We start from the raw sequence: 10368 nt of genomic DNA, 5'->3' as shown, positions 1-10368 counted from the left end.
GGGCGGGGGGGGGGTAGGAGCCGGGCGGGGGGGGGTAGGAGCCGGGCGGGGGGGGGGTAGGAGCCGGGCGGGGGGGGGTAGGAGCCGGGCGGGGGGGGGGTAGGAGCCGGGGGGGGTAGGAGCCGGGCGGGGGGGGGTAGGAGCCGGGCGGGGGGGGGGTAGGAGCCGGGGGGGGTAGGAGCCGGGCGGGGGGGGGTAGGAGCCGGGGGGGGTCGGAGCCGGGCGGGGGGGGGTCGGAGCCGGGCGGGGGGGGGTAGGAGACGGGGGGGGGTCGGAGCCGGGGGGGGTCGGAGCCGGGGGGGGGTAGGAGCCGGGCGGAGGGGGGGTCGGAGCCGGGGGGGGGTAGGAGCCGGGCGGGGGGGGGGTCGGAGCCGGGGGGGGGTCGGAGCCGGGGGGGGGTAGGAGCCGGGCGGGGGGGCGGTAGGAGCCGGGGGGGGGGTCGGAGCCAGGCTGGGGGGGTAGGAGCCGGGAGGGGGTCGGAGCCGGGCGGAGGGGGGGTCGGAGCCGAGGGGGGGGATTGGAGCCGGGGGGGTCGGAGCCGGGGGGGGGGAGGAGCGGGGGGGGGTAGGAGCCGGGGGGGGGATTGGAGCCGGGGGGGTCGGAGCCGGGGGGGGGGGGGAGGAGCGGGGGGGGGGAGCCAGAGCCGGGCCGGAGCGGCCAGAGCCCGGTCATCATCGCCACCTTCAGAAGCTCTCCCGACTCCCTGGGGAGAGGTGGGGAGGCTCCCCCCCTCCCCCCCGCCCTCCCCCCGCCCTCCCTCACCCCCCCCCCGCCCTCCCCCTGGCAGCAGCTCTGCGGTCGCTCTGGTCCGGCTTATCGCTGCCCCGGAGCCTGGCGTCGCCCGGCGCTGCCCGGTGACCGCGGCCTCCCGGGGGCCCTCCCCTCCGCCCCGGCGCGGGGCCCAGGGCGGGGTTACCTGCGGGGTCAGGGCGTTGGTGGGCGACCTCCTATTTTAATGGTTTAATTGCAGGCAGCCCCGCCTCGGGCGGGAGTCTCCCCGCACCTCTTCCCAGCAGCACCTTGGCTGCCGCCCGCAGAGCTGCGGGGCGGTGGCGTGCGGGTTCCTCTGAGCGCAGGCCCCGCGGCCCCGAGCCCGGCGTGCGCAGCGGGGCCGGGAGAGGCGCGGGTCCTGGCGCCTGTGCGGGGCGGGCCCCGAGGGTGGATGGGCTCCGAACAAAGTCCAAGAGGCCCTGCACCCGAACCGGCCGCGTGCTCGGGTCCAGCGGGGCGCGGGGCAGCGAGGGGCAGACAGCAGGTCAAGCTGGGCTGCGGGCGCGCCTGGGGCGCGGGGCGGGGCGGGGCGCGGAGCCCGCCCGCGCCCAGCCCGCGCCCAGCGGGGCAGGGATGTAGGCAGGTTGGGGGCGGGAATGCCTGCGGCCCTGTGGTGGAGGACCCTCGGGTCCCACCGGCCTCAGGCGCTCCGCACAGCCCGTACCTCGGGCGGGCAGGTGAGAGGCTCGGGCTCGGGCGGCAGACTGGAGAGGGAGGGGCGTGGCCGGGAGGGGGCGGGCCGAGGCTTGGATTGGGCACAGCCCCTGGTGGGCGTGGCCTGGACGGCCCGTGGGCCGAGCTTACGAACCAGGGGTTGCAAGAAGATAGTGGGCGTGGCTGGGGGGCGTGACGAGCGTGTCTAGGAGAGGAGCGGGACTTCAGGGCCAGAGCTGTAGGAAGACTGCATGGAGTGGGCGTGGTGCGGGGCGGGGCGGGGCGCGGCGAGCAGGTCTAGAAAGATGGGCGGGGCTTACGGACCAGGGCTGTCGGGAATCAGCAGGGAGTGGGCGTGTCCGGGGCGTGACGCGGCGTGCGAGTCTATCAGAGGGGCGGGGCTTTCGGGGCAGGGCCGTAGGGAGACCGCATGGAGTGGGTGGGCCGGGGGCGTGGCGCGGTGAGCCAGTCCGGGACTCGGAGCTCCGCGGCGCGGCTGGAAGGAGGCCCGCGGGCGGCTAGAGCGGGCAGGAGGTGGGAGGGCTGCAGGAAGGAAGGAGCCGGCGGGAGGCGGGGGCTCGTTCCAGGTGAAAACTTTCTGACCGCTCCCGGGAGCCTCAGAGGCGGGACGTCGCGTGGTGAGTGGACGCGGGCGGGAGCGGAGCCGGGGAGCGGGACTCGGGGGGCCGGCGCGGGGTTCGCGGCGCGGATCGTCCGGGCCCGAGGCTTGGCGGGGCTCAGGCGGCGTCTGCGGGCGGCGGTGCCGGCTTCGTCCCAACTCTGTGGTTGGGGGCAGGACGCGCATCTGTGCAGTCTCAGCCTCAGTTTCCCTCCATGGCGCGCGGGCTGGTCAGACGGGGCGCCGCCGGTGTCGCCTGTTCCCCGGGCACATCGTCCTTTCCTTCTTTTCTTCCTTGGGGCTGGGGCTCCCTGGGCTGGCCTCGAACCCAGAACCTCCTGCCTCCGCCCCCCGGGTGGGCCGGGCCGACCTGGGGTCGCGCCCGGAGGTCAGGGCCACTTCCTGCGCCGGCTGTGACCCCGGCGCGGGCGATGCAGCGAGGGGCAGAGGGCCGAGCTGCCCCCGCCCGGCCTCCCCCGCGCCCGTCATCCCCAGGAGGACGAGCGGGAACCGGCCCCGGCCCCTAGCAGCTGGGGCCCTGGCCGAGGCCCTGAGGCCCCGCGTAGGACGGGGACCTGCGGGAGCCCGGGGTCAGAGGTCGGGGCCAGGGCCGAGTCTGGGGGCCGAGCGGGGAACCGGGGCCGGGGGCCGGGTCGGAGCCGGGGTCGGTTCCGGGGCCGGGGCCTGGGGCCGGGGCCGGGGCCCGGGTCGGGGCTGAGGCCGGTGTCGGGGCCGGGGCCTGGGGCCGGGGTCGGGGTCGGGGCCGGGGCCCGGGTCGGGGCTGAGGTCGGGGCCTGGGGCCGGGGCCGGGGCCGGAGCCGGGGCCCGGGTCGGGGCTGAGGTCGGGGCCCGGGTCGAGGCTGGGGCCGGGGCCGGGGTCGGGGCCGGGGCCTGGGGCCGGGGCCGGGGCCGGGGCCCGGGTCGGGGCTGAGGTCGGGGCCTGGGGCCGGGGCCGGGGCCGGGGCCGGGGTCGGGGCTGAGGTCGGGGCCCGGGTCGAGGCTGGGGCCGGGGTCAGGGTCGGTGCTGAGGTCGGGGCCGGGGTCAGGGCCGGGGTCAGGACCGGGGTCGGGGCCGAGGTCGGGGCCGGGGTCAGGGCCGGGTTCGGGGCCGGGGTCGGGGCCGGGGCCCGGGTCGGGGCTGAGGTCGGGGCCTGGGGACGGGGCCGGGGTCGGGGCTGAGGTCGGGGCCTGGGGCCGGGGCCGAGGCTGGGGGCCGGGGTCAGGTCGGGGTCGGGGTCGGGGCCGGGGTCGGGGTCGGGGCCGGGGTCGGGGTCGGGGCCGGGGTCGGGGCCTGGGGCCGGGGCCGAGGCTGGGGGCCGGGGTCAGGGTCGGTGTCGGGGCCGAGGTCGGGGCCGGGGTCGGGGTCGGGGTCGGGGCCGGGGTCGGGGTCGGGGTCGGGGCCGCCCTGCGCCGTCTTCCCACCGGGAGTCTAGGCTCGCCTCTTGTGGGGAGCTCCTTACCAGGGGACAGCCTGAAGGACCCGCCGGGGGCGCTGGCGGCTGCGGCTCCTCCGTCCCCTGCAGGAGCTGGCCGCTGAGTGCCTCAGTTTGTTTCCCTCCCGGTAGAAATGGCTGGAGCCAGCTCCCGTGCTGGGTGGCGGCTGCAGGCGTGATCCGGTGTGTTTGCTCTTCCTGATTACACAGCTCATTACATTCCATTCTTGACATTAATCTTTCTTGACCGAATTTACTGGCCGCGGCGGCTGGACGGGGTGGGGACCCGGAAGTTCCGAGCCAGGGAGCGCACAGGGAGGGGCTCCGGGGCGGCTGGGAAGCCCAGCTGCCTTCCCAGGCTTGGGGTCCCATCTAGCCAGGACGAAGGGCGGGGGCCCTGGGGGCCCTGCTGACGGGGGAGGGGGGGAGGGAAGGGGGAGGTCGAGGAAAGGGGCGGGGAAGGAGGCCTGCCGACGCGGAGCCCGCAGGCTGCGGGTGGGCCATGTGGGGGCGGAGCCGTGGAGGGGCGTGGCCCTGAAGGTGGGCGGGGCCTTGCAGGAGGGGCGGGGCCTGCGATGGGGGCGGAGTGGCATCTGCTGACAGGCCAGGACCCTGGGGGCGGGGCTTGCGGGTGGGGAGGGCGGGGCTTGCAGGAGGGGCGGGGCCGGCCCACAGCATCCACGCGGAAATGCTGCCCAAGAACCAGGAAGCCCGTCTGCAGGGCGCGGCCGCGGCCCTCCCGCGCTGGGCCCCTCGGCGGGTTCACGGCCCTCGTAAAGCGACCCACCCTGCAACGGTCATGCGGCCGCCCCGGAGCGGCCCCTCGAGGCCTGGACCCTGCCCTGTTCTCTCGGGGCTCACCCGCGTGTGGCTGGCGTTCCTGTCGACGCACGCGGCCCGCTCATCCCGGGGAGCCGCGTCCGGCGCTGCCTGGGCCCGGCTTTCCCCCACCGTCCTCGGCCGGCCGCAGGGGCCTCCCAACCTCAGGCCCCGCCCGGCGCCCCAGTGGGCGCGGCCCGGCGGGCTGGGCAGGGGCCTGGAGCAGGAGCAGAATGGGGTGAGGGTCGGGGCCAGGGCGTCGCCACCTGCGGCCTGGGGAGGCTCCTGGGCCCCGGCCAGCAAAAGACATGAGGCTTTTCTTGGAGGAAATCAACAGGTCGGGCAGCAGCGGACCTGAGGAAGGGTGGACAGCCCGGGGCAGCCCCGCCCGGCCGGCGGAGGGCCTGGGCCTGCGCCCTAGCCCGCACTGCAGCCAGGGGCCCCTGAACCCCACTGTACCTCATTTCCCCGGGTGAGCATGGGTCCACACTGGACTCACTGTCCATCCCTACAGCACGCTGGGTGCCACGAGGGGACGGAGGACAGGCGGAACCCAGACCCCAGGCCGCCTGAGGTGAGTGGCCAGGCCGGTACCCCAACCTGACCCCCCCGGAACGCCCACAGCAGTGGGACACGGCCCCTCCCCGACCTCCACTCCAGCCAGAAAATTCTGGGCCCGCCCATGCGAGGGGCATTGCAGCTGGGGCATTGAGGGTCGCGTAGGAGTTCGCGGGGGAGTGGGGATGGGCTTAGGTGGGCATAGGAATTTGCCGAGGGGCACCATGCGACAGGCACTGTCCTCCGCAGGACCCGTGGACCCAGGCCAGATGCGGTGCCCCCGGCTGCTGCGGCCCAGCGTGGGCCCGGGCCTAGCGCTGGCCCTGGCCCTGTGCGCCTGCGCTCTGCTGGCCCTGGTGTGGCTGCACACCGCGCCCCGCTGCGCCGCCCCAGAAGAGGCGCCGCCCGCACGCTCCGCGCCACCCCGCGTGCCCCGCGCACCGCCACCCGCGCCCTGCGCACCCAACGCCTCGGTGGCGCGGCACCCCGACTTCGCGGCGCAGCCCGCGCACGTGCGCAACTTCCTGCTGTACCGGCACTGCCGCGACTTCGCGCTGCTGCAGGACGCGGCGCCGGGCAAGTGCGCGGGGCCCGTGTTCCTGCTGCTGGCCATCAAGTCCGCGCCCCGCAACTACGAGCGTCGCCAGCTCGTGCGGCAGACCTGGGGCCGCGAGCGCCAGGTGCGGGGCGCCGCCCTGCGCCGCCTCTTCCTCGTGGGCACCGAGCCCGACCCGCACCAGGCCCGCAAGGTGGACCGGCTGCTGGAGCTGGAGGCGCATGCGCACGGCGACGTGCTGCAGTGGGACTTCCACGACACCTTCTTCAACCTCACGCTCAAGCAGGTGGGCGCCGCGTCGGGGGCTCGGCCGGGCGCAGCTGTGAGGGTCCCCGCGGAGGGCGGCCCTCCCTCCGAAGGCCGCGCCGGCCCAGCCGGTCCCCACACTGAGGCTCGGGAGGCCGGGCCGCCGCTTATTTGATCGGAGTCACAGCGCCCCAGGCTGGGATTCCCTTGGGGGCGTGGCCAGAGTTGGGGCGGGGCGGGGCCAGAGCCAATAGGACAGGGGTGGGGCGGGGCCAGGGGTAGGGAAGGCAGTAGCAGGACCTGAGGTGGGGCGGGGCCAGAGGTGGAGCCAATGGTTGGGCATAGTCAAATGAGTGGGAGTAGAGGTGGGGCGAGGCAGAGGTGGAGCCAATCAATGGTAGGGCAGAGGAAAGCCAATGGCAAGGCAGAGCCAGACTGCGATGGGTGGAGCCAGATGTGGGGTAGGACCGAGGCAGAGGCGATGGGTGGGGTCGGAGGTGGGCAGAGGTGGAGCCAATGATAAGGCAAAGCACCGAGACAAGTATAAACCGACCGGGGGTAGGGTTGAGTCAGAGGAGGAGCCCATGGTAGGGCAGACAGAGAAGATAGGCAGGGAAGGAGGTGGGCGGGGCCGAGGGTGTGGGGCGGGGCCAGAGGTGGAGCCAATCATTGCTAGGGCAGAGCAGGATTGGGGTGGGCGGGAACGAGGTGCGGCGGTGGGCGGGCCCGGCGTCAGCCCCGCCCCTCCGCAGGTCCTGTTCCTGCGCTGGCAGGAGGCCCGGTGCACCAACGCCAGCTTCGTGCTCAACGGCGACGACGACGTGTTCGCGCACACGGACAACATGGTGGCCTACCTGCTTGGCCAGGACCCCGACCGCCACCTGTTCGTGGGCCACCTCATCCAGAACGTGGGCCCGATCCGCGCGCCCTGGAGCAAGTACTTCGTGCCGCGGCTGCTGATGGCGGAGGAGCGCTACCCGCCCTACTGCGGCGGCGGCGGGCTGCTGCTGTCGCGGTTCACCGGCCGCGCGCTGCGCCGCGCGGCGCCCACGCTGCCGCTCTTCCCGATCGACGACGTCTTCCTGGGCATGTGCCTGCAGCGCGCGGGGCTGCGGCCCGCGGCGCACAGCGGCGTGCGCACGGCCGGCCTGCGCGCCCCCGCCGCGCGCCTCTCCTCCTTCGACCCCTGCTTCTACCGCGAGCTGCTGCTGGTGCACCGCTTCCTGCCCTACGAGATGCTGCTCATGTGGGACGCGCTGAGCCACCCCGACGTGGCCTGCGGCCGCCGGGCCCAAGTCTACTGAGGCCGTCCCTCCCCGCGGTGGTGCTCGCGGCCTGCGCCCCCTCCGCGTGGCAGCCCCGTCCAGGCTCGCGCTGGAGGCCGGCGGGGTGAAGCCCCGACCCCCCCCCCCCCCACGGCGGCCTCCACACTCAGGGAGCGGCCGGGCCGGGTCCCGCGTGCGCGTTCAATAAAAGCCATTGTCCAGTGTTAGCAAAGGCCGTGTGGCCCGCCGTCCAGCCGTCCGGAGAGGCGCGGGCTCGAGTCCTCCGCACCGCACACACAGCCGGAAGTGGAGCCGGGCTGCTGGGGTGGGCCGGCCTGGGCAGGAAAGGCCGTGAGACTCTCCAATGAGCCACCAGAAACCGGAGGTGGGCCACGCGGTAGAGGCTGCCTGGAGCCGAGGAGCAGCGCCGGCCCCAAGTTCCAGACCACGGCCGACAGCGAAAATGAAACGGCCGCTTCCTGCACAAGTCCGGCCTGGGGGACCCGGGACGGCCTGGGGGGCCGGGGGGAAGCCGGGACGGCCTGGGGGGGCCCGGGACGGCCTGGGGGGCCGGGGGGAAGCCGGGGCGGGCTGGGGGGGCCCGGGACGGCCTGGGGGGCCGGGGGGAAGCCGGGGCGGGCTGGGGGGAAGCCGGGGCGGGCTGGGGGGGCCCGGGACGGCCTGGGGGGCCGGGGGGAAGCCGGGGCGGGCTGGGGGGGCCGGGGCGGGCTGGGGGGAAGCCGGGGCGGGCTGGGGGGCCGGGGCGGGCTGGGGGGGCCGGGGGGAAGCCGGGGCGGGCTGGGGGGGTGCCGGGACGGCCAGGGGGTCCAGGGCGGCCTCGGGGGGGGGGCCGAGGCGCTGGCGGCTGGCTGGACCGGTGCAAGCTCCGTGGGGACCTTGGCCCCTCCCTGTGCCGCCCCCCCCCTTCACGGACCGGGCCCGCGCTGTGTCCCCCCCTCCCCGCACGGACCGGGCCCGCGCTGTGTCCCCCCCTCCCCGCACGGACCGGGCCCGCGCTGTGCCGCACTCATCGTCCCCCCTCCCGCCTCCCTCCCTGTGGGAGTCAGAAGCAGGCTGTGGGGGCTGGGAAGGTGGCTCAGGGGTGGAGCGACAGGAGGGACAGCGCCCAGGCCCAGAGTTCAGGCCCCACGGCCGGACCCAAAAACAAAAAAAAAGCAGGCGGTGGGAAGAGAGGCCAGGGCTGCGCGGCGAGGGGAGCCCGGGCAGCACAGGCAAAGGTCCTGGGGCAGGACGAGCTGGGGGTGGGAGGGCTGGGGCTCACCGGCGCTGAGGTCGCCTGCTGGCCGGCCGGGCCCTCTCCCTGCCTCAGTTTCCCCACTTGGTCTCATGGGGACTCAGCATCCAGCGGGGACAGGGGCAGGACTATCCGGCAGAGGGGCTGCGGGCGCGGAACTTTCCAGAACACAGACGGGAGCTGCTTTGCCACTTTATTTGGTGTTCGGGGCTCAGGCGCGGCGGGTGGCCGGGTGGGGCCGGCAGGGTCGGGCGGTCAGCGCGGGCAGAACCCCGCGAGGTCCTGCGGGGCGCAGCCGAGGACGCAGCAGCGGTGCGGGAGGCCGGCGGCGGCGCGGCGGCGGCGGCCGGGCTCGGGGTCCCCGGGGGCAGCGGGCGCGCGGGGCTCGGGAAGCGGCTGCCCTGTGGATGCGGGGGTCAGCGGGGACCCGGGACAGCCCGCCGCCCCGGCCCGCTCCTCCCCTCCCCCGCACTCACCGACGCCACCCGCCTCGGGGGACCAGCGCGGGGCCCCGCACACGCGCACGAGCTCGCGCACCAGGCGGTGCCCGCACAGCCGCTCCCGCGCCGGCGGGGCGCCCGCGCGTGCGGGTCGCGGGGCGGGGAGCAGCAGCAGCAGCAGCAGCAGCCCGCGGTGCATGGCGCCGGTCCGGGTGTGCGGGGCTCGGTGCCGAGTGCGGCCCGGCGCCCGCCCCGCGCCCTTTATAGAGCCGAGGAGCGCGGGCCGCGGCCTTGGTGCGGGGAGGGCGGCGCCCGCGGCCGGGGCGGGGGTTCGGGGCCGGGCTCCGCGCGGGCAGCGGCGGGGGCGCCCGCAGACGGGTGCGGGGGGGGCGGCTCGCGGGTCCTTGGCCCAGCAGGGAAACTGAGGCTGCGTGAGGTGGCCCGGGCTGCCCGCGCGGGGATGCCCGCGCCGCCGCGCCCTCCTCTGCCTCACTTTCCCTCTCCCCGCAGTGTGTTTTCCGTCTGTCCGACCCCCCTCCCCGGCCGTGTCCTCCGTCTCTCCACGTTTTCCAGGCTGGTCGCTCCGCCCCCCGCAGCCCGCTCCCCAAGCCGGCCTTGCCCTCTGACCCCGCAGCGTGCGCTCCCTTCGCCGCCCCTGGGGCGCAGCCCGCGGCCCGGAGCCAAGGCCGGCAGCTGCGGGCCGAGAGGCCCCGACCCTGACCCCCGACCCCGAGCCCCGGCTCCGCCCCGCCCTCCCACGACTGCCCCGACGCGCGCTCCCCCCTCCCCCCCCCCCCCGCTGATGGGGCCGCCCGGCCGGGAGGCCGCTCGCGGCGCAGCGCGCGCCAGGCACGCTTGAGGCCCGGGTTCGAGTTCTCCGCACCATTCACGCAGAGCGCGCGCCTCGGGCCAGCGCGGCCCCCGGCCGACAAGAAGCCCGAGAGCCCCCGCGCCCCAGAGCCCCAGAGCCCCCGCGTGCCCCCCCCAGGCAGCAGCCCGCGCAGGCCCCGCCCCACACGTCCCCCCGCGTCCCTCCCGCGCAGGCCCCGCCCCACGCGTCCCCGGAATCCGTCCACAGGTGCTCTCTTGTTCAGTGACCTCGTTGTTCCCGGTGACGCAGGCCGGTGACCTCCGCGCCTCACGCCGCGCGTCTCCCCCGGGCTGGGCACGTCTCCCCCGCCCCTCCGGCTCCCGCCCCGCATCTCCGCCCGCGAGTTCGCCGCCCTCCGTGTCCAGCCGGGCTCGGCGCCGAGCCCGCACGCTATCAGGGTTCTGCCCGCCCACCGCAGCCTTCCCGCAGACGCGCGCGGGGACGCGCGGGGACGGGGTGACGGATCCCGGGCCAGCAGAAAACGAAGGCAGGCCGGAGAAGGCGCCTGCCCCGCGGTGTCCGCCCGCGTTTCCCAGCCGCTCCGCGCTCTTCCCCGCGTCCGCCGTCCGCGCTCTCGCACTTCTTCTTTTCTGGGTTTGAACTCGCGGCCCGGGCGCTGTCCCGGCAGGCGCTCTGCCGCTGCAGCCTCGGCACCGCCTGTGGCTTGCTCTGCGTGGTTCACTGGAGATGAGCCGCACGGACGTTCCCGCCCTGGCCGGCTTCGAACCGAGGTCCTCAGATCGCCTCCTGAGGGGCCCCGATGCGGAGGGGGAGCCGCGGGCCGGCGGGGCCCTCAAGCCACGGGCGGGAGCGGGCGTGGTGCGGGGGAGCGGTGGTGGGACGGGGAGCGGGCGGGAGGGGGGGCATCTCCGGACCCTCAC

General features: G+C 76.3%; 2 protein-coding genes across 2 annotated transcripts; one reads left to right on the top strand and one right to left on the bottom strand.

The window, feature by feature from the left end:
- Positions 1 to 1902: 1902 nt before the first annotated feature.
- On the top strand, positions 1903 to 7153 carry B3gnt3 (UDP-GlcNAc:betaGal beta-1,3-N-acetylglucosaminyltransferase 3). Its single transcript, XM_070008003.1, has 3 exons — positions 1903 to 2063; positions 5104 to 5696; positions 6409 to 7153. Exons 2-3 carry the CDS (start codon positions 5124 to 5126, stop codon positions 6958 to 6960), a joined length of 1125 nt encoding a protein of 374 aa, XP_069864104.1. The 5' UTR covers positions 1903 to 2063; positions 5104 to 5123; the 3' UTR covers positions 6961 to 7153.
- Positions 7154 to 8352: 1199 nt separating this feature from the next.
- Insl3 (insulin like 3) lies at positions 8353 to 9393 on the bottom strand. The gene is made up of 2 exons (XM_070008646.1): positions 8653 to 9393; positions 8353 to 8577 (listed from the first exon to the last, which is right to left on the bottom strand). The coding sequence occupies exons 1-2, from the start codon at positions 8813 to 8815 to the stop codon at positions 8432 to 8434; spliced, it is 309 nt and encodes a 102-aa protein (XP_069864747.1). The 5' UTR covers positions 8816 to 9393; the 3' UTR covers positions 8353 to 8431.
- Between the last annotated feature and the right edge of the window lie 975 nt (positions 9394 to 10368).

The sequence above is a fragment of the Dipodomys merriami genome, unplaced genomic scaffold (genome assembly GCF_024711535.1).
Source record: "Dipodomys merriami isolate MVZ:Mamm:240054 unplaced genomic scaffold, mDipMer1.0.p SCAF_70, whole genome shotgun sequence".
In the NCBI taxonomy this organism is placed as follows: Eukaryota; Metazoa; Chordata; class Mammalia; order Rodentia; family Heteromyidae; genus Dipodomys; species Dipodomys merriami.
This window is presented reverse-complemented; position numbering and strand designations above follow the sequence as displayed.

Coding starts and splice junctions, on each gene's coding strand:
- B3gnt3 (XM_070008003.1), top strand. CDS start 5,124: ATGCGGTGCCCCCGGCTGCTGCGGCCCAGCGTGGGCCCGGGCCTAGCG. Junction 5,697..6,408: donor TCAACCTCACGCTCAAGCAG/GTGGGCGCCGCG, acceptor GCCCCTCCGCAG/GTCCTGTTCCTGCGCTGGCA.
- Insl3 (XM_070008646.1), bottom strand. CDS start 8,815: ATGCACCGCGGGCTGCTGCTGCTGCTGCTGCTGCTCCCCGCCCCGCGA. Junction 8,578..8,652: donor CCCCGAGGCGGGTGGCGTCG/GTGAGTGCGGGG, acceptor CCGCATCCACAG/GGCAGCCGCTTCCCGAGCCC.